General features: G+C 35.2%; 1 protein-coding gene across 1 annotated transcript in view; it reads right to left on the bottom strand.

Annotated features, from left to right (window-relative positions):
- The window catches only part of Crb1 (crumbs cell polarity complex component 1), a 204,693-nt gene that overhangs the window by 132,672 nt on the left and 48,676 nt on the right, over positions 1-23,345 (bottom strand). The window contains exon 2 of the mRNA XM_047520927.1: positions 7,267-7,848. Within this exon, the coding sequence (XP_047376883.1) occupies positions 7,267-7,848 (582 nt within the window). The remainder of the gene's footprint in view (positions 1-7,266; positions 7,849-23,345) is intronic.

A 23,345-nucleotide genomic window follows, 5' to 3' on the forward strand; every position in this document is an offset into this window, starting at 1 on the left:
ATGGCTCTGTCTTCATGACCTCCCACCTCACCACCATTATACCAATACTATCGCATTAGTGATTAAGTTTTCAACACATGAGCTTTGGAGGGAATATTCAAACTGTCATGTGTCTGAACTATTACTAGAAATAGCTGCTTTGCATAAAACCTATTTTTCATTAACTTTTTCCCGTCTCAAGGATTTTGTGAAATAAAAGTTAAGGATATGACATGACAATCCACATAATTGACTACATCAGTGATTTCTTAAAATGAAATTCCTGAACCAGCAATGTCAGTATCACAGGGGAACTTTTAATGAAAGTACATTCATGGACCTCTATCTCAGATCGATAGAATCAAATATTGTATTTTAATAATAAATTCACCAGGTAAGTTTCATGCAGTTAAAAATTGAGAGACATTAATCTACATTTTAATTAAATTAGAAATGGCAGTTTAACTTTTATTTCTTGCTTTCTTCCTTTTTTTCTTTTTGTACAAGAGATTGTTTTGGTCAGCTTTTTAATTACTATGACCAATAGATCTCACAAAAACAGTTTTAGAGGAGGAAAAGTTTATTTGGGGCTCACAGTTTCAGAGGTCTCAGTCCATAGATGGTCTCCATTGCTCTGGGCCTGAGATAAAGCAGAACATCAGGACAGGAAGAGTGTAGTGGGGAAAAGTGGCCCAGGATGTGGCCACCAGGAAGCAGAGAAAGCTCTTGCTCACAGGGGCAAAACATTAATACCAAAGGCATATCACCAGGGATCCACCTCCTCTAGCCAGATACTACCTGCTTATAATTATCACCCAGTTAACCATTCAAGTGGATTAATGCACTGATTTGGGTAAGCTTCTCATAACCCAATCATTTTGTTTCTAAACTATCTTGCATTGTATCACCCATGAGTTTTGGTTGGACTTCTCATATTTAAACCAAAACAAAGACTTCAGTTTTTCCTAGCAAAAATGAGTCTGAAAATAGTCTTGCCTTGATAAATGTTAAGTGAGTCTCCTTCCCTTTGTCTTCATGTACATGGTCACTGTCCCAGGCCAGGTCCCAATACCTTACATCTGAATTATTGTTATAACCTTCTAACTTGTCTCCATTTAAAAAAAAAATTAAATTTGTTCTAATTGGTTGTACATGACAGTAGAATACATTTATACATTTTGATAGATCATACATAAATGGAGTACAATTTCTAATTTTTCTAATTTTTCTGATTATACATATTGTAGGATCATATAAGTCATGTAGTCATATATATGCATGAGGTAATAATGTCTGTTTCACTTTGCTATCCTTCCTATCCGCATACCCCGTCCCCTCCCTTCACTCCTCTCTACATAATACAAAGGTTTTTTTTTTTTTTTAAATAAAATGAATGTTTTCATATATTTTTGTTTCTGAAATAAAGATGCATCTTTTACTCGAAAAGTCAATGTGGGTCTGTCTTATGCATGGAAAGTAAATGCAATGTGATATATCTCTTATTTCCAAAAATATATTTTTATACCAAAGATGTATTTATAATGGAGGAAAATTATATTTTCCTACAGAGTTGCTTCATTATACAATCAATTGACCTTTTCTGTCCTCCACAATCCTTTTTTTTCTTATATTGCAAAGCATCTAAATGGGGAAAAATGCATGTTAATCAATCTGGTTAACTTTAAGGAAGACCTCAGTTACAGAATGATTCATTGCATAAACTTGAACTAAGAGCAGTCATGAGCTCAGAGCTAATGTTCTTTGCAGTAAAGAAAGTTTGCAGGTGCTTACTTTGAGCTCTGATTGGAGTTTTTGCTTATGCACAGCAGATTCTCAACAGCATCTTCAGTGGCTCTCTGTGAGCCCATTTCTGTAGTTCATGAATCACAGCTCACGAAGCACAATGGAGTGCAGAGAGGAGAATTCACACAGTGTGAACCCTCTCCATGTGCTACAGCTCTTTTCCCCCTCCTACCTTTCTGTCTTTTAAAATTTATTACCTTTTCTTGCTTTGCTGCTCAGAGGAACACAGGCTTTTTCCTGTAAGCCAAGTTCTTTATGATCACTCTAAATTTGGATGTAGCGCACAGCAGCTAGGTCATTGTAATACAGTTTCCAGGATTCATGGGGTGGTCTAGGTTGAGTCTGAGCACTCAAGTGCATCCATGCTGATTGCTTGTGCTCTTTTTCTTTCCTTCTGAACTTTGGCTTTCCCCTTGGTTCTATCGACCTTCTTTGTGATTCCAATTAATTGGCCTGCACTTGCCACAAATACAGGTAATCATGGGATGACAATGAAGTAAACAAACCTCCCTGTGTCCCTGATTGTGTAGTGCAAGAAAAGTTTCCAAATTAAGTTGGCATGAACTTAATTTTTGTCTCCCAGCCCTAGCTGTACATGAGAATCATCAATTAAACTTAACCCTCCGGAGGTAGAGTCTGAACATCTCTGTTTCAGATCTCCCTGGGTAATTGCTAATGAGTGTTCAGGGCTGAGAGCCACTGATGAGCTACAGGAATGCAGGCTATTCTACTGTGTAGGGGATTGATGAGCAAGCCTACAATCACATTTTTGTACCTGAAAGACCTAACCAGATAAAAATAGACCTGATTCTTACTGCTTTATGAGTTTCTCATTTAAATTCTGTTTTGAAATCAAGTTTTATACATCTCACCTAAAATAACTGAAATAACAAAATTTACCTGATTTCTTAGAAAACAAGGGAAGAATATGGTCATATAGGAGAAAACATCATCACGTCAGGGTTTGGCACGGAAACATCCTTATTGTGAACTTCAAGTGTTAAAGTGAGAAAAGAGCACAGACTGTTATCAGTCCCAGCAGGAAAATGATAAAACCCATAGCATAAATGCATTCACTGTAGGATGAAATGTCTTTTGATGGAATTTTACTGCATGTCACATTTGGAATACACCCTTGACATCCTTTATGCCTAAATCTAGACCATGGAAAGAATTCATTACAATCCAATTAAATTAGAATGCTAAAATTTATTTTAAAAATTTCAAGCTGTTTTTTGCAATTATAAGACTGCTTCGGAATACCTTAGGTAAATGACTAAAACATTAATTTGATCTCATATATTTTCCTTTTAATCACCATTCATAACATTGAAATAGCAGCAGGAAATAAAAGATGCTATCTTAGTGAACTACAGTGATATATATATATATATATATTTAAAAGGGACAATAAGAAACAAAAGAAATATCAAACCAGCCCCACAAAAAAACTTATTTCTCCATTTTGTCAAAAATTTTAAAATATTGAAAGTCAATTGCCAAAACTCTAATGAAAGAAAATGGACATGACACCACATATAGAAACAAGGAGATTTTCATGTATGTTTTATAAACTGGCACACATGTATGAGACATTTATGAAACCAATTAATTAAGGAATAAATATATGACAGTACTTTTTTCCTCCAGGAACCAGCAGTTAAGTAGGAGACAAAGGCATTTTAGATATCAATAAAACAGGATGGAATGGGGGAGATCTTTAATAGAGGTGCAGACTAGTATGGAAATAATGACTACCACCACCAAAGCAGTGTGAAAGCATTATTCCTCCTGAAAGAAAATCTGGAAATGTTCCTCGAGTTGGGTAAGATTTGAACAAGGTTGAAAGTAGAGGAGAACTTTAGAGTGACTTTGTGAAGTGGGAAAGGACATTCCAGGGAGGAGGCGGTTTCTTGAATGAAAAATGAAGACAATCAATTTGAGAAAGTGGAATACTTTGGTGGAGTGGTGTGCGAAGATACACCTAATGTCAGGGACAAACTGTGGAAGGTTTTCAGTGAGAAGCTGAACCTATTCTCTATGTTGTACAGAGCCTGCCTTCTCGTGGTTCTTCAGAAAGTATGGCTTCGATCCAATTTAGAAGGAGTATTTCAAAGGATGTGTTCAAAACTAACTTGGAGAAGGTAAAGGCTAGATGTAGAGAATTCGGTAGACTGTATAGCACTACTACACACAGAGAGGAAGAGGACCTGAGTCAAGGCACTGGGAACAGAATGGATGAACTCAATTTGGAAGATATCTTTGAGGTCAAAAGAGCAGATTTTGAAGAATGGCTACAGGTGAAGCTTGAGCAAATTTTATGGCAAAGAAACTAGGGATATGTCCATTTTGCAAAAGAAATGTTTTCAGGATATGTAATATTAGCAAAATGATGTTGAGGAGGTGGCTCTGATGCAATTTTTTTTAATTTCAATTTTAAATTTTGATTCATAGTACACAAATGGGGCACAACTTTCATTTCTCTGGTTGTACATGAAGTAGAGTCATGCCGTTTGTTTAATCATACATGTACATAGGGTAATGATGTTTGTCTCATTCTATTTTCTTTCCTTCTCCCCACCCCCACCCCTCATTTTCCTCTGCACAATCCATCTTTCCTCCATTCTTGCCTCTCCCCCCATTATGTATCATCATCCACTTATCAGAGAAATAATTCAACATTTGGTTTTTTGGGATTGACTTATTTCACAGAGCCTTGTATAGAGGAAAATGGGGAGTGGCAGGGGGAGGAAAGATAATAGAATGAGATAAACATCATTACCCTATGTACATGTATGATTACACAAATGGCATGACTCTACTTTGAACAACCAGAGAAACAAAAGTTGTACACCATTTGTGTACAATGAATCTAAATTTTAAAAATGGCTTATTTCACTTAGAAGCAGGAATCAATAAATGGGATAGATTCAAACTAAAAAGCTTTTTCTCAACAAAGGAAACAAACGATGTGAAGAGAGAGCCTATAGAGTGGGAGAAAATCTTTGCCACACACACCTCAGATAGAGCACTAATCTCCAGAATTTATAAAGAACTCAAAAACTATACACCAAGATTATAAATAACCCAGGCAATAAACGGACTAAGAAAAAGAGAAGACAATTCACAGAAGAAGGATCTGCAAGCAATTAACAGATATATGAAAAAATGTTCAACAACTCTAGTAATTAGAGAAATGCAAATCAAAACTACCCTAAGATTTCATCCCACTCCAATTAGAATGTCTATTATCAAGAATATAAGCAACAACAAGTGTTGGCAAGGATGCAGGGGGAAAGGCACACTCATACATTGCTGGTGGGGTTGCAAATTGGTGCAGCCACTCTAGAAAGCAGTGTGGAGATTCCTAAGAAAACTTGGAATGCAACCACCATTTGATCCAGCTATCCCACTCCTAGGCCTATACCCAAAGGACTTAAAATCAGCATATTACAGTGACGTAGCCACATCAATTCACAATAGCTTAATTGTGGAACCAACCTAGATGCCCTTCAACAGATGCATGGATAAAGAAACTGTAGTACATATACACAATGGAATATTATTCAATCATAAAGAATAAAATTATAGCATTTTCAGGTAAATGGATGGAGTTGGAGAATATCATGCTAAGTAAAATAAGCCAATCTGATACAAATTTTGGAGAATATTTTACAAATTATATCATATTACTTAATATATATTATGAAAAAGACAAAATAAAGAATAAGCATGAAAGTTGAGAGAAATCAGCAAGTTGAAATCTAATGTCACAGAGAGCTATAAGAGTGGCAGAGTAAGGCGAAAGTAGCACTAAAGTGTGAGAGATGTCTCAGAGTTATGAGACAAGGAAGTAGAGGAAATGGGTGAGCACAAGTTGGAACAGATGAATGTGGGAAGCATAGATGGGGCGAGCTACCTCCTTATAAGTAGATGGAAAATCCAAAGATACTGCAAGGCAGGAAACATGGTTATAGGAAGGAATTGGCCACAGTGAATAATTTTGTGTGATTCAGAAGGATAGAGAGGCTGGAGACTAAATGTGAAGACCATGAGCGGTATGAAATCTGGTAATGAATTGTTAACTTATTACTCTACTAATAAAATTACATCAATAGAAACCTTGTAAAGAAGAGATAAATATGAAGCATATTGTGTTCTCTTCTTGTGAGATGAAATAAGAGCTGATTGCTACTATGGATTTGTTAATCACACTTCACCACTAGAAACCCACCAACTTGTAGCCTGATTTCCAAGCAGACTGCAAAATCAGACTTTGGACCTTACAGGGCAGACTTGAACTGGGGTGAAAGACATATGCACTAATGGGGAAACCCAAACTGTCCTGACCTGAAAAGTTAGGCTCTGTGAAGTCCACTAATTCTAAACTGAATCCAGGTTGTTTTATATTCATTTAAAAATCAGTGCGGTGATTTGATATGTATATGCATTGTGGAATGATCAAATTATTCTAATAGCATATTAACTTAAATATTTATCATTTCTTTGTGGTGAGAATACTTAAAATCCTCTTGCACTTCTTTAAAAATATTCATTCCTATTGACTATAGTCACTGTGCAACAGAAGAGCAGAATTTATTTCTCCTATGAGCTGTAACCTTATACCAATTGATCAATATTTCCCTTCTCGTGTTCATCTCCTGCCACCACCACCATCCTCTGGAAACCACTATTCTATTCTTTACATAAATGAGTTTGAAATTTTAGATTCTAGGTATTAGTGAAATTTTATATTTGCCTGTATGTGTCTGGCCTATTTCATTTAACATAATCTTTCTAGGTTCACTCATGTTGCTGCAAATCACAGAAAACAAGTGTCCAACATATGCATGACATTACTAACCATCATAGAAATACAAATTAAAGCTCCCCATGATATACCACCTTAGACCTGTTATATTGGCTATTATAAAAACGTTGCAAGATGACAATTGGGGAGGATGTGGACAAGAGGGAACCCAACATGCTGTTGGGTATTGTGAATTACAACAATCATTTTGGGAAAGAGTATGGAGGCTCTTCAAAAAATGAAAAATAGAATTATCATGTGATCTAGTGATCCCACTACTGAGTATATATCCAAAGAAAATAAAATCAGTATGTCAAAGAGACATTTTCATTCCTATATTCATTGCAATTGCCAAGATATAAAAAAAAACCTCAGTGCCCATCAATAAATGCATAGATCTTTTAAAATGTGGTATATATACAAAATGGAATATTACTTAAGTAATGTAACACTCCAGTGGAAACAGTAACAGTGACAATATATAAGCACTTGGTTTGGCGGATTCAGTGGCATTTTAATGGTGTTGGAAGACTTCTGTCTAGTGACTAATGCCTGTCAAGAATTCAACCATTTTCATATACAATTGGGTGTGACATAAAATGTCACCTTTGCTACTGCCATATTAAAGAAAAAACTAATTACATCATGTGGGATGCAGATGTAATCACACTTACCAGAGTAATACTGGGGACAGATACAAGTGTATCTTCCTATCTCATTGAGACACGTAGCCCCATTCCTGCAGGGATCGGAAACACATTCGTCCACTTCCAAGTCACAGTGCCTGCCTTGATATCCTGGGACACAAAAGCAGGAATAGCCTTTGATGCCATCCTGGCACACAGCCCCGTTGTGGCAAGGGCTGGAAGCACAATCATTGTGATCTATTTCACAGAATCTTCCCGTGTATCCAGCAGGGCATATGCAGACAGGGTGGACATGGTCTTGATGGCAAATACCACCATGTTGGCAGGAGCTCATACCACAGGAACCAGTGGTAATTTCACAGGTGATCCCACTATACCCAGGAGGACATTGGCACTGAAAGCTCCTTTCTCCTGGGGTGTTCACGCAAGTGGCACTTCCTTGACAGGGACTGGAGAAACAAGGATCTCTCATGGCGTCACAGTCTTTGTCCAAATTATTGGTTATGTCTGAACAATGGCAATTTCTGTCTTGTGAAAAACCTTTGCATGTAGAATTGTTTTGGCAAGAATTTGACAGGCACCTGTTGTTGCTTTTATTGCAAAAAGAATCTACAAGGAAATCAAAAATATTGAGATTAAACTTATGAGGGTAAAATTAAAGAACATCTTTCTTTTTGAACCTTATGTCACCTCAAATTCATTAATGAAATACATAGTTGGATGCATTCTGATGATGAATTTTAAATCCTCCTTTGTCAAAACTTTTTATATAGTTGCTAATAAAAAAACAAAATATAGTAATTTGAGATTCTTTCTTCTCCTCCTTATTTCCTTTCTCAGATATAAGAGAGGAAGAATTGAAGTAGCCAGTAATGCTTCCTATATACTTAGAATTTTGAAATTCTCTCATTGGAGACTTTGGGAATACTGAGAAGTGAGTTACAAAATTCTCTCTGAATAAGATATAACTATTTTCTTTGGTTAATGAATGTTTTGTTACAATTATCAATTTATGCTCTAAAGAGAAATGCATAGAAAAATAAAAAAATTAAATCCTGGTTATTTACTGAAGTTGTTTTATGCACTAAATATGCCATAAATTTTACACATATTCTTTATTATCCTCACAGCAACATAAAATAATTATGAACACTTTACAGCTTAAGACAGATTAAATTCCATCACAAGGATATTGATGTAGTAAAGTTTGTGCAAATTTTCATTTCCTAAATCATCTCCATTCTAGGAATGTGTTTTTGAAATCTAATTGGAATAATAACCTGCAGGAAAGCAAAAATTCTTTGATTCTTTCCAAATTGATCAGATACTTACATGTATGTAAGTTTTCCCTGAACATACGCTCATTGTGACCACAACATTCTTTTTTCTTAATCTTATATATTGAAAAGTGCTATAATTTGACATCTCAGTTGTGTCAGTCAAGAAAATACAGTTTTTCATGTTGAATCATATAATACATTGTTCTTTTACTTCCTTTCTCACAATACTGCTCAAAAGCATAATAGTAGATAACAGTACAAGTTTGTAATAGAAAACAGAAAAAAAAATTCTCTTAAATCATAAGACAAAATAAGCCTTTATAAAACATGGACTATCTTCTTAGGAAAACACCCTTTCTCTCTCTCTCTTTTCTGTTTGTTTTGCTTCATGGAGAACTCAGACTAAAGCAGATTTTTCTACTGAAAATAGTTCTACAGGGACAGAATTTTATGCAAGCGTTTTCTGAATTGATTCTCTGAATGGACTAGGTTTAAAGATACTAATGACTCTATTGCCAATAATAAAGAAAGCAATAATTGTCCATGATATGATCTGGAAATAGAGACATGCAAAATTTTGATACTGGATACTTCTTTTAACCACTTATAAGAAGCAAGCAGCTGAAGGACTGTGTACATAATACATTCAAGTATTTTTTGGAAACTGATAAATATAGCAAGGTTGGATGATTTCTCCTAAGGCCATTGGGCAAAGTAGTGAAAGAAAAGGATGATCTCAGGGATTTAATTCCCAAAGTAAGTATCAAATACATAACCTGAAAATTCCTATGTGTGTCCTGAAGGGCATCCTTATCTCTTATAACTATAGAACTGAGATTGCTAAAAATCAAACTCAAAATTTCATCCCTTGATTGGAAGAATTACAAGGCAAATGAAAATCCCAGGTTTTTAAAAAAAAATTATATAAAAAAATAAACTCCCAGTTTTTTCAGGAAGTTTACTGTTCATATGAGGAGGTTAATTCTGCATTGCCTGAGGAAATTAATGACTTCCCTTAAAACTGTTGTAATGCAATACAATGCTGATTCTTTTCAGGACCCTCCTCCAACACCTCTCTTTGCTTCTGAGACCTATACTTAAATTCCAGTCCCAGTAGGGGAAAGTATGGTCCATAAGGAGCTACACTGCAAAATAAAAAAAAAATATAAACAAAAAAACTGTATCTCACACACACACTCACACACACACACACACACACACATATTGAATTGCTAATTTACACAGACAGAAATCCAAGAAATACATGTGGAAATGGATATTGAGGGGATGATGGAAGAACCATAAAGTTGGTTCTGGCTGAACTTATTGATAAAATCTCCCTAAACAAAGATCTGCCTTTAATGTTAACAGCTCAGAGAGTTAGAGAAGTTCACTGACCGAAATGAAAGGTTGTAAAAGAACTTAAAATGTTGGTCATGCCTTGGTTAAATAAAGTAGAAAGCATCCAAAAGTTTAGGGAACTTGGAATGTTAAAGTGGATATATCATTAAGACCTATTCACACACTGGGTACAGTGGCACATGCCTGTCACCTCAGTGACTCAGGAGGCTGAGGCAGGAAAATCACAAGTTCAAAGCCAGTCTCAGCAACCTAGCAACACTCTGGCTCAAAATAAGGCAAAAAAGGACAGGAATGTGGCTCAGCAGTAAAATGCCCCTGGGTTCAACCCTGGGTACGAAGAAAAAAAAAAAAAAAAAGAGAGAGAAAGAGAAAGAAAGAAAAAAGACCTATTCACCTACACCATAAGGGACCAGAAGAAATATCTTTCATCACTGCTATGAAAAATAAATTTGTGAGGAAAGGCTTCTAACTTTAAAGAGCCCTGGGTTAACTTTCCTTGGTAGGTTAGACCTTGAGTGGAGTCTCTCATAATTGAATTGGGAAACACAAATGCAAAGTGTAATTGGACTCCAGCATAGTAGGTACTAAACCATCAAAGGCTGGGTAGATTTGGTGACTCTAATAGACAACAAAGTCAAAGCAATAAATCAGAATAATCTGACTTATGTAGGCCCATGGCATTATTTAATTGATTGTAGTGTTCTTAGAAGTGAAACACATAGAAAGCCTGCTAAGGTCTTATTTGATCCATAGAAGCAGAAAAGTTCTAGGGCAAATGGATGAAAGTCTAAACTGAATTCTAAAAATCAAGTCATATGCCCTCAACCTATTCCCCAACTTGAGTTGGTTTACAGACCCAGGACCTCCTGAATGGAGAAGCTGGGTTGTCATGGGGAAAGGATGCTGGCTTACTGCCAAAAAATTATGCTGTTATTTTCTCTCGGTGTTCCCCAACGGGGAACTGTTTTATCAGGGCAACTGTGCATTGGGGAAAAGGCGTTACTGGACATTGGTTCTGAATTGACACTAATTACAGGACACACCAAACACCATTTTGTTCTACCCGTAAGCACAGGCTGCTAAAAGCCAAATAACAAAGTTTTAGGTTAGCTCTATCTCTTGGTGAGCACTGTGAGTCCTTGAACATATCCTATGGTTATTTCTGCAGTTCTAGAATGCTTAATTGGAACAAATACACTCAACGGCTGGAAGAATCACCAAACTGGTTCCCTGTCCTAAGGAGTAAAGACTAGTATTTGTGGTGGAAAAGACCAAGTAGAAGCCAATAGAAATGCCTCTACCTAGGAATATAGTTGACTAAGAGCCCCACAGCATTACTACACATATTTCAATTAAAAGATGCAAAGATTAGTTATTTCCATCACATCACCTCTTAATTTGCCTATAGGGTCTGTGCAAAAGATATATGTGTCTTGGAGAATGGAGACGGATCATTCTAAACTTAACCAGATGGTGACTCCAATTGCAATTGTTATACCAGATGTGGTTTCATTGCTTGATCAATTAGCACATTCTTTGCTACCTGATATGCAGCTATTGATCTAGCAAATGTTTATTTATTGATAACTGTGAGTAAAGACCACCGGAAGCAATTTGCTTTCAGCAGGTAAGGCTAGCAATACATATGCTGTCCTGTATTAGGTATATATCAATTCTCCAACCTAGTGTCATAATTTACTTAGCAAAATCTTGGTTGTCTTTATCTCTTCCTCACTCTATCACACTGGCATATTATGTTGAGTAGAACTAGTTAGCAAGAACCAGCAACTACTCTACACTTTCGGGTGAGGCTTTCATATGACATACGGTGTGAAATAAATGTGCCAAAAATCTAGGAACCTTCCACAGAAGTGAATTTTGTAGGAGTCCAGTGATATGGGACATGTTGAACTATTCCTTCTAAGGTTAAGGATAAATTGCAGGATCTGGACTCTCCTATGAGCTAAATAGTTGTCTCTAGTGATCCTTTATTGATTTCGTAGGCAACATATCCCCTATTTGGGTGTGCTACTGTAACCATTTATCAAGTGACCCAAAAAGCTGCTAGTGTTGAGTGGCACCCCAAGCAAGAGAAAGCTCTGAAATAAGTATAGGCTGCTGTGCAAATCATTCTGCAGTCTGAGCCATGCGATCCAACAGGTCTAATGTGTTGAAGTGGCAGGCAGGGATGTTATCTGGAACCTTTGTGTTCTATTAGGTCCTTCTTTGTAAATTATAGCATTAACCTTAGGATTTTGGAGCAAAACTCTGCCATCCTCCTCAGATAACTACTCTTTTGAGAAATCACACTTGTTCTGCTATGGAGTCTTAATAGATAAGTACTTAACTATGAGCCACAAAGTTACCATATGATGTGCCTAAACTGTCCATCATGATCTGGATGTTACTTGAGCAGAGAGGACTTAAAATTGTGAATACATAGAAGCACTCCATAATCAAATGGAAATGATATAAGATCAACCTGGGACATGCCCTGAAAGCACAAGTAAGTTATATGAAGTGACCCAAATGCCTATTATCTGCTTTTGCTACAGTTCCTGCTCTCTCCCAGCCTACGCCTTTGATCAAATAGGGAGCGCTCAATCATCAGTTGGTAGAGGAACAGAAAACAGTTTACAAATGATGCTGTACGAGACGCACATACTGTTTGAAAATAGACAACCATAACACTTGAGACATTTTCTGTGTCATTCCTGAAGGCAATGGTAAAGGGGAATTCTTCTTTAGGACAAAATTTTGAATAGCATCATTCACTTTGCTTTGAAGAAGAAACAACAAGATCCATGATTATATACCAAACATTGGCTGCAACCAGTGGTTTGACTGGATGTTTGAGGGAACTTGAATGGAATACAATTGAAAAGTTAATTACAAAAAAAATTGTGGGGAAATTATGTGGATAAATCTCTGAATGGGCAAAGGACATGAAGATATATGTGCCCTGGTGAATTCTCACTGAAGAGTGACCTCAGCTGAGGAAGACTTTAGTAATCAAATGGATAGGGTGCTATGGATAATAGCCTCTTTCCCTAGTTATCTTTGTCATTATTCAATAGGCTTTTAAAAAAGCTACCAAGGTAATAGTAATGGAGCTTATGCATTTTTCTGGCAATACGGACTTCTACCTAACACAGCTAGACTGGTTGCAGTTACTGATGATTTCCCAGTATGCCTTCAGCAGAAGCCAACACTGAGTCCCCAATATGTCACCATTCCTTGTGGTGATCAGCCAGCTGCCTCGTGACAGTTTAATTACTTTTCATGATTCATCATAGAAAAGGCAGTGTTTTGTTCTGACTGGAAAAGACATGTCCTCTGGATATAAATTTGACCTTGTTACATGCAAAATTTCTGTAAAGACTATAACCTGTGAACTTATGCAAGGTTTTATCTACTGTTACAATATTAGACACAGCTTAACTTCTAATCAAGAAACCCACTTTACAGCTAGAGGTAGGACAATGAGACCATGTTCATGGAATTCCCTTATCTGACCATATCTCTTACTATTCTAAAACAGCAGGTTTAATGGAACAGCGCAGTGGTGTTTGAAGACTCAGTTTCATTGCTAGTTAGATGGCAATACTTGCAGGGATGGACAAGATTCTCTAGAACACTGTATATGCTCAGAACCAGTACCAAATACATGGTGCTATTTCTCCCACAGCCAAAATTCATGGGTCTAAGAATCAAGGTGTGCAAGCAGAGGTATCACCACTCAGTATTTCCCTTAGCAGCCTACTAGCAAAACTTTCTCTTCTGTTTCATGACCTTAGGAATTGCTGGTATAGAGCTCTTGGTTCCAAGGCAAGAAAGTTTCTAGCAGCAAACACAACAATGATTTAATTGAAGTGAAAATTAAGACTTCTACCTGATTACTTGACTTTGTGTCTTTGAATTAATAGATAAAAATAATAGTTACTTTGTTACTAGGGTTACAGATCCTGATGATCAAGGGAAAATGTGGCCATTATTTCATAATGGAAATAAGGAATAATACAGAATGGAAGTATGGAAGAATACAGAAGATCCATTAGGGTGTCTTTTATTATGCTCTGTGATTAAGACAAAGGAAAAAATATAAACAACCTAGCCAAAAAGAACTACTAACAGCCAAGACCCTTCAGGGATGAAGGCTTGGGTTACCTCACCAGGTGAGGAATTATGACCGACCTTGTTTGCTGAAAGCAAAGAAAATATATAATGGATTGTGGAATAATGTAATTACAAATAACTGTGATCACTGAATACAGAGATGAAAATTATAGTTTTCATGAGTATTCTTTCTTATTTTGTCATTATGTTTATGTGAGTATGCATGTAAACTGTTTTCTTCCTTCTCTTATTCACTAATCATGTAATACTGGATAAAGTAACTATATCGCCGTACTTAAGTAATGTTAATTTTACAATATATTATTTAAATTATGAGCATCAATTTAATGACATTCAAGGAATTTGCCTCCTCTTCTGGGAAAGGGGTTAATGCATTTCTGGTTGTATGTAGTAAAGTTATATCAGGTTAGGCCCCATTTTGACTCTCTTATCATCTTTATTTGGAGATTGAGTATGGTTTAGTGAGATACATACAGGTACCAAGGGGTCAAAGAGTGTGTGCTTATATTGGCTAATTTTATGTGTGCCTGGATATTTGATTAAACATTATTTCTGGGTTTATCTGTAAAGGTGTTTCTAAATGGAATTAACATCTGAATCACTTGACTGAGTACAGCAGATTGCTCTCATCTAATATGTTGAAGGCCTGAAGACAATAAAAGGCTAAGAACAAAATAATTATTTCTCTATGTCCAAATGTCGTTGAGCTTAGGCATCAATCTTCTTCTGCCTTCAAACTCAGACTCAGATTGGAACTTACATATCAGGTCTCCTGCTTCTCAGGCCTGCAAACTTCAGTTTCCAACTGAAACTATACCATTGGTTCTCCCGCATTTTTCAAGCTTGCCAAGTGCAGATCTTGAACTTCTCAGTCTCCATAGTCTTATGGGACCAATCACCACCTCTCTCTATCTATCTATATTCATATCCATCTCTATATATCCATATCTGTGTCTGCCTACACACACACACACACACACACACACACACACACATGTATTTATTCCTCTGTTTCTCAGGAGAACCTGATATACCTTGTCCCCTGTATTTCCTGGGTCTATAATATTTACTGTCATATATACACACTTATAGGGAGAAAAGGGTAAAAATGTCATAATAGAAACATACAGGGCTGCTATTGGAAAAGTGAACCAGGGGAATCTCATTAGAGAAAAGGTATTTGACAAGTCATTTTAAGTGAATGCAGGTGAAGGAAGGCAATGATTCACAGAACAAAAGCTTGAGAAATATGAGCATTCTCGGTTAATCTTTGTGTGTAGTAAAGTTGGTAAGAGTTCAACTTCATTCGTTTGCATGTGGGAATCTAGTTTTCCCAAAATCATTTGTTTAAAAGACCATCCTTTTTCTTTTTTAATATATTAACCATGTAAAACAGCAAAAAGTCTAATTATTAAGATAAAGGACATAATACAACCACCTATTTATAACCTATTTTCTTTAACTTGACCTTTTTTATTATCAGTTCTTTTTAGTTATATATGACTGTAAAATCCATTTTTATATCATTATACATCACAGAATGTATCTTATTTTAATTAGGACCCCAGTCTTGTGGATATACCTGATGGTGGGATTCACTGTGGTATATTCATGTGTGTACATAAGAAAATTATAAGACTATCCCTTTTCATTGCACAACATTTGCATTGCTCATTTGTTGAAGATCATTTGCTCACTAGCCTGAAGGTTTATCTCTGGGCACTCTATTTTGTTCCATTGACCTATATGTCTGTCTTAATGCCAATACTTTACTATTTTTTAAAAAAAATTTTACTCATTCTAATTAGTTATACATGACAGTATAATACATTTATGCATTCTGGTAAATCATACATAAATGGAGTATAATTTCTCATTTTTTCTGATTGTACATATTGTAGGATCACATTGGTCATGTGGTCATATATGTACATGAGGTAATAATGTCTGTTTCACTCTATTATTCTTCCTAATTTGATTAATGTAATATTGTGTGGATCTAGGCAGTCAGGTTCTTTGTCTCATGAATTTGAGAAATGAAATCCACAGACTCAAGGGTGAGAGCAAAGTAACAGGATTTATTAGAGTAATAGAAAGAAAGAAAGCAGAGCTCCTGAAGGGGAGGGGCCCCAAGAAAGGAATGCTAACAGGTGTCTGTTGTCTATGGGTTTTTTCTGTCCCTGGTCATCATGTGAAATTGTAAACATTTTGTAAACTTACTGCTTTTACTGTAGGCAATAACTGATCATATCATTTCTGATTATTGTGATAAATGACATCATATATTTCATTGCAAGAACTATTTGGTTTAATGCTGTATATTGTTTGCATAGATTGTTGTTATTATCCATCACCCCCTAAACAGTGAGGTACTAGAAACCTTTAGGGACACTATAAATTAACAAGGTAGAAATTCTACTGCTTCAAAACCAACTGTTATTTGGGAAGACATACAAACAACATGAAAAAGCAAGGGAACAAATCACTTCAAACAAACCAAAATGCATCAGAAATAAAATCCATCAACATGACAGTGGAAGAAATGTCAAAGAAGGATTTTAGAATACTCATGTTTAAATTGGTCTGCAAGGTAAAAGTTGATGTAAGGGAGAAAATACAGGAAGCAAAAGATCACTTCAATAAAGAGAAAGAGAGATTCTGAAGAAAAAAAAAGCAGAAATCCTTGAAATGAGGGAATCAATAAACCAAATAAAAAATTCATTGGAAAGTATCACCAGAAGACTACACCACTTGGAAGACAGAATCTTAGGCAATGAAAGTAAAATATGTAATCTTGAAAATAAAGTTGACTATGGATAAAAGATGTTGAGACCATGAACAGAAAGTCCAAGAAATATGGGATAATATGAAAAGACCAAACTTAAGATTTATCAGGATAAATGAAGGCTCAGAGATACAAACCAAAGGAATGCATAATCTTTTCAATGAAATATACCTGAAATCTTCCCAAACCTTAAGAATGAAATGGAAAATGAAATACAGGAAGCATACAGGACCCCAAATATACAAAATTACAACAGACCCACACCAAGCCACATTATGATGAAAATGCCTAACACACAGAATAAGGATAGAATTATAAAGGCTGCCAGAGAAAAATGACAAGTCACATTTTAGAGGGAAACCAATTTGGATCTCAGTTGATTTTTTTCAACCCAGACCCTTAAAGTCAGGAGATCTTGGAAAAATATATACCAAGCTCTGAAAGAAAATGGATGTCAAACAAGAATACTATACTATATAAGCAAAGGTAAGCTTCAGATTTGACAATGAAATAAAAACCTTCCATGAGGGGAATAGAAAGGACAGTAGAATTAATCATATATAACATTCCAATTCTTGTATTTGAATACACAACTAGGGTAACTCCACATCATGTACAACCACAAGAATACAATCCTAATTAGTTTAAGTTATACTCCATGTATTCATATAATATGTCAAAATATACTCTACTGTCATGTATATCTAAAAAGAACAATTTTTTAAAAAAGAAAAGGTACATCTGATATCCCAGCACAAATGATTGGTGGAGTGAGGGATGCCAGCATGGACCAATCAAGCTCTTCAAGTTCTGAGCTTAATAAGCCAATCAGTAGTGGTTAATTTCAATCCCTTATTTACATAATTAAGAGGACAGGTCCAGTCTTGTGGTTTGACACATTTGTCAGGGAGAGGAAGCATTTCAGGTAGGGTTCTGCTTGTGGTCAGCTGTTGTTAGAGGTAAGGGCAAGGGTAACTAAGGAAGGGCTGTGTGCTTGAAGTGGTAAGAAACAGACACAGGTGTTCTAAGACAGAATTGCTGTGGTTGAAGCTTTCAGCGGGTAGCCAGTCACAGAATGTTCTCTAGACTGGTGTCTCTTTCAGGTTGACATGCTGTCCCCCTCCCCTCCTGTCCTTCTCCAAGGTACTTATCCTGGCTGCCTATGGGAGATCTATATTCTTGCCTCAATTTGATTTAAAATTAGGAATTATGAAGTCTCCAGTTTTGTTTTTCTTCAAAATTGTTTTGACGACTTGGGGTCCTTGGAGAGTTCATACGAATTTTAAGATTTTTTTTCTCTTCTAAGTTTCTGTTGCAGAGTGCACTTACAAAGCATCAGGAAATTACTGATTTATCAACAGAAGTATTGGAAGCTAGAAGATCTTAGACCAATGTCTCAGAAATCCTGAGATAATGTCATTTCCAAATTTCAAGAGAAGAAAAACATTTTTTAGCATTCACAGGTTCAAATATTTTTTAGCTGTCTTTTGTGCTCTGTTTTCAGGAAGATTCTGGGGGATATGCTCCATGAAAATAGCAGTGAAATCGAAAAAAGAGCATGCTGTGGAATCTAGAAGACTAGAAATCTAACACCCCCCGCCCCCAAAAAATGAAAGATGTAACCGGGAAGAGACCCAGGATCCCAGATATGCTACTGGCATAGAAATTAACCAGCACTGAAAGCAAGAAGAGAAAGTGGAGCTCCAGAGATGTCTTCAGGAAAAGAAAAAAAGAAAAAAAAAAAAAAAGGTACAGGGCACCATGTAGAGAGGAAATAGGAAACCAAAAAGACCAACTAAAAAAAGTAACTTTTATTGGAATTAATTCCAGGAAAACTGAAAGTTATAACAGAAAGTAAGTGAAATCAGCATATATAAGAGAAATCAATAGGTAAATTGAAAGGAATATGAAATTGATTTTTGTTGATAAGACTAATACTTTATGATAACAATAATAGTGACGGTATAACGATATAACGGATATTGGGAACAGTAGATTTGCATGTGTGGGTGCATGTGTGTGAGAACTGAAGGAGAGTTAAGTCTATTTTTGCCATAGTAGCATTCCAATAGATGATGCCATTATCTAAAACTGAAAACCAAGATTCATCCAGCCATTTTTTGGAAATATAAATGAAAACCAGAAGAAGTAACTTGAAGTGTTTTCAGTAGTTATTTCTGGGGGTGCACATCAAGAGTGAGAAGCAGGAGTACAAGAGCTCAGAGAAATGTGGCTGTTTCACCTCATAATACTTGGAAACTTTAAAGTATTACTGAATAAATTTGATAAAAAACATTTTTTTAAGTCTGAGTAGGTAGATTTACAACCTGGTCACATGCCACACTCTTATTTCTTGTTTCTGTGGACACTTTGAGGTGTTTTCAGAATTGGTTTTGGATGAGATTACCTGTCAACCATGACCTCTTATTATGTATCCTTGCTAAATACTTTTATGGCATGTCCATAGAGATGCTAACAGACCCTCTCAGGAATACAGTCCACCATGGGGGCTGTGTTAACTGATGTTTCAACTCCCTGTACTAAACAACCAGACAATTTTCTGCTTTTTTAAAAAAAATTATATATATATATTTATATATATATAAATCTTTAAAGTATATACAGGAACTGCAATTGACTGCATTATTAAAACTAATCAAATTTAAATAACCAAATAAGGAAATAAAAGCAAACTGTGGTCAGAACAATGATGGGAATATCATAAGATAAGGATTATGAATATTCCAAATTTTTTCACAATACTTGATAAAAATATGTCATATGTATCATATCTGGCAGATTGCATGTATTCTCAGTGAACAACAAAATTTAAAATTTTAGTAGTGAAAAACCTTTAGAATAAGACTTAAATGGACACAAAAAATGTTTTATAATATTATTTGAAATTATAATTGGAATTTAGTTCCCAGGAAAATGGGCATAGATGATTTTATGTGCAGCGTTCATATGAGGAGAGAAGAAAATTTTACTGACTGTGAAATGTGTAATTGATATTTGCAGACCAATATATATGGACTGCAAAATTGTTTCCTTGCAGTAAAGTTTGCCATCTACTGGTTATTATAAGAAATTCTACTATAGTGAGTTGTAAACTTTTTGTTTCATGTCTTTTCTTCCATTTTATTCCTTTTTCATTTTTTTTTAAAGAGTGGCAGAATTCCTTAAAGGAAAATGTCCTGAGTAATCCCAGTGTATAAAAACAGAAGGCAGGTCTGCTCAGATTGAAGCTGGGGAAGTGCCCTTGCCACAGTCAGCCCCTCCTCCTAGATGCCTCCAAGGAGCCCTGGGTTTTCTGAACAGAGATTTGAAAACCCCTGTTTAGAAGAAATTAAAAGATTTTAGGTATTTACTATGATTATTTCTGTTTTCCATTGGGCATTTCTAATGCTAAAATGAAACACTTTTTGTTTGCTGAGAAGTAAAAATTAATTGGAACAGTTTAAGGATGATTAAGACACAAATAACATTAAATCTACTTCTTATTTGTATATATGTATTTAGCAATTAAGTTCACTTGTAAAACAGCCATATTGATAATTTACCTTAGTTATAAGGAAGAGTATATTTATTTAGAGCAATGAACACTTTAAGGAAGAATATTTAAATTCCTCAGAGATTATTATTAATAGTAAATAGTTCTTTCTCCTGTATTAGTGTACTTCTCTATAAAAAAGGCGATTCTCTGATTTGAAATCATCAACATGAAAAATTTATCTAGTAGTTCTGATTATCAGTCTTTTTGTTGACTTTTCTATAAACAAATTCAGGCAGATTTTCCAGAAAAGATAATGCAGTGGAGAGGTGAGACAGACCTGTATGGAGCCTAGTTCTGCAGCTCAGAGCTTTAGTTTCCTCATATAAGGAAGGAAAACAGTAGAACCTACTTCTTTTTATGAAGATTAAATAACTAGATGTAAATACTTGACTGACATATATGGTAAGTACTGAGTAATGCTAACTCTTAATGTTATGTAAGATGTTTAGAGAGAGTTTTGAGTTCCTAATAGAAAAATAACTAGATTAATACAAAAATAATAATAATAATTAAAAAATATACAATTCAATAATGATTTCATTTAAAGAGTTTTATTTTAGGAAAAACGAATCCCACAAATCTAATAGAGATTTACATAGAAAGTCTATCAATGGACAAATTCAATATGTAAAATACATCCTTTCAATAGGTATCTGGGCGTAGTAAGAATCAAATAGAGTTAAGAGTAGAATAGTGTCAGAATCATCTGTTCTCCAGTTTGTGTTTTGCAAGAAAATCTTATCTAAATATAAATTTTGAGTGATGCTTAAAAGTTTGGCTCAGAAAATTACTTGTAATGAAAGTTATGATAAGTCTAATTTTTCTGAGAATCTGCTATTTCTTCAGGTTATCCTCCGCATCTATTTATGCATAATAAATGTTCCATAATTATTTCTTGAGTATGAGTTATCATAGGCATGGGACATACTCTAATGAGTTTCCTTCATATGTAAACTATGCACATGTATATGTACATACATGCATATGTGAATGTGTAATTATTAATATTTGATCATTTAAAATTTTTATTATTTAAATATCCTCTTGTCATCACTATGCAGTCTTTTCTCAGGATATAATAATCTGATTATTGCCATATAATTCTAATTTGTGTCTTTGGTCTCATCTTTATTGATAGTAACTTTAAGAATCAAATTGATCCTCATAGGAAGTAGGGGTGGATGGAATTACTATTATTGCTCATAGCTGGTTAGAATAAAAATTTTAATGAGCCCCAAATTTAGCTAGATTGAATAGTCACCAATATACTTCCACTAGTACATACAGAATTATTTTATTTCAGTTCAGTGCTCTGGGGCATGTATTTTCCTGTTTTTGTTTTGTTTTGTTTATTCCTCAAACTATGGGAAGATGCGTAGGGACTTGGGGCACAATTCTTCCTATTTTCATTCTGTATTTAATACACATTTAACCTAATTTTATGTAAACAAAAATGGAAGAGGACTATATGACTTGTGGACACAAAATTTGATATTCCCAATGACATCTAATGAATACTTCATAGGGAAGATATAATAAATATTTGCTAATGATCCTGTTAGATTGAAATAGATGGTATAAACAATGTGACTGGAGTTGAGTCCAAATGTCCAGGTCTAAAATTTTCAGTTTATGAAAATATAAAAAGTGGTTGGTTGAATTCTCAATTATCCTGGCTCTCTACAGAAAATGAAATTCTATGCAGGGTTGGGGTGGGAGGGTGTTGTTCAGACGAGGCACATCTTTATTCAGGACATAACCAAAATGGCTTGCCATGTGGTAAGTAGTCAATAGCAATTTGTTGAATAATGAATGATGAGCAAAAATACCTACATTCTTGTTTAAGCCTTGCTGTGAAATTCTTCCTTTGACCTCTTTTGATAAAACCAAGCAGAACAAATCATCAGTTAAAGCACTTTCTTTGATGTGTAGTATGATAGAATCCACGTGGAATAGTTAAAAATAAGAAGTAGTGGGCTCCTTCGGACTGTTCTTTTCCTTTGCATTCCTATTACATCTCAAAACGAGGTGTTAACTATCTTATATGTAGTTATTTATGTATATATGGTTTTAAACTCTAAATTGGGGCCAATTTAATTTAAGAGAGAGAGTGTGGTTTTATGATCAGACAGATTTGATTTTTAATTTTGGTGATTTTAAGAAAATCATCATCACTGAGTCCCAGTTTCCTTATTTTTTAAAGATGATTGATAACCATGTACAATTCTTAAGAGCTTGGGTTTTGGTTTCTGGGTTTTACATCCTGGTTCTGCCACTTGCTAGTTCTATGAGACTTACCAAAGTAAAACCTTTGTGCTTCAGTTTCCATTTTTATAAAATGGCATCTATCCCATAGAGTTATTGTGAGGGTTAATTAATGTACATAAAAGTCTAACAGTGCTTGGCACAGAGTGGACATTATCAGTCATCATCACTTGTGTTGCTGTTATAATTAGGAGTAAAAAAGATAAGTTATGTAAAGCTCCCTGTAAAATTCAGGCATGGAATCGTTTTTAATCAATATTATTTGCCTTTCCTTCCCTGAGTCCTGTGCATATATATCTTGTTACTCTTCTATTTACTTGCAAAGTACCATGTTCATAGTCAAAGCATTCCTTGTAAAAGCATAGTTAAATGACTAAATTCTAGGAAAATGAGACTCTGTGATGGAAAAAGATTTTGGGTTTTTGTAGTTCTAAGAAGTACAAGTTTATCAGCAGCACTCAGTTTCTAAGAATCATACCTCATTACCCAGGTAGGTGTCAATACCTTCATTTTTACCACAATTAATTCACATGCAAACTCTTTGAAGCGACTTCCTTACTTCAGTTGGGAATTGAGATTATGGCCAAAGTTCATTAATGTCATCTGTACCTCACTATCTCTATTCTACTATTATCTCCTCTTTTGAGGCAATGGCCTCATTGAGAAACTTTTCTAAGAACATAATTTAAATCACCTGCATATGATAAGCATTTTGCCAGGT

The sequence above is a fragment of the Sciurus carolinensis genome, chromosome 12 (assembly GCF_902686445.1).
Source record: "Sciurus carolinensis chromosome 12, mSciCar1.2, whole genome shotgun sequence".
NCBI lineage: Eukaryota > Metazoa > Chordata > Mammalia > Rodentia > Sciuridae > Sciurus > Sciurus carolinensis.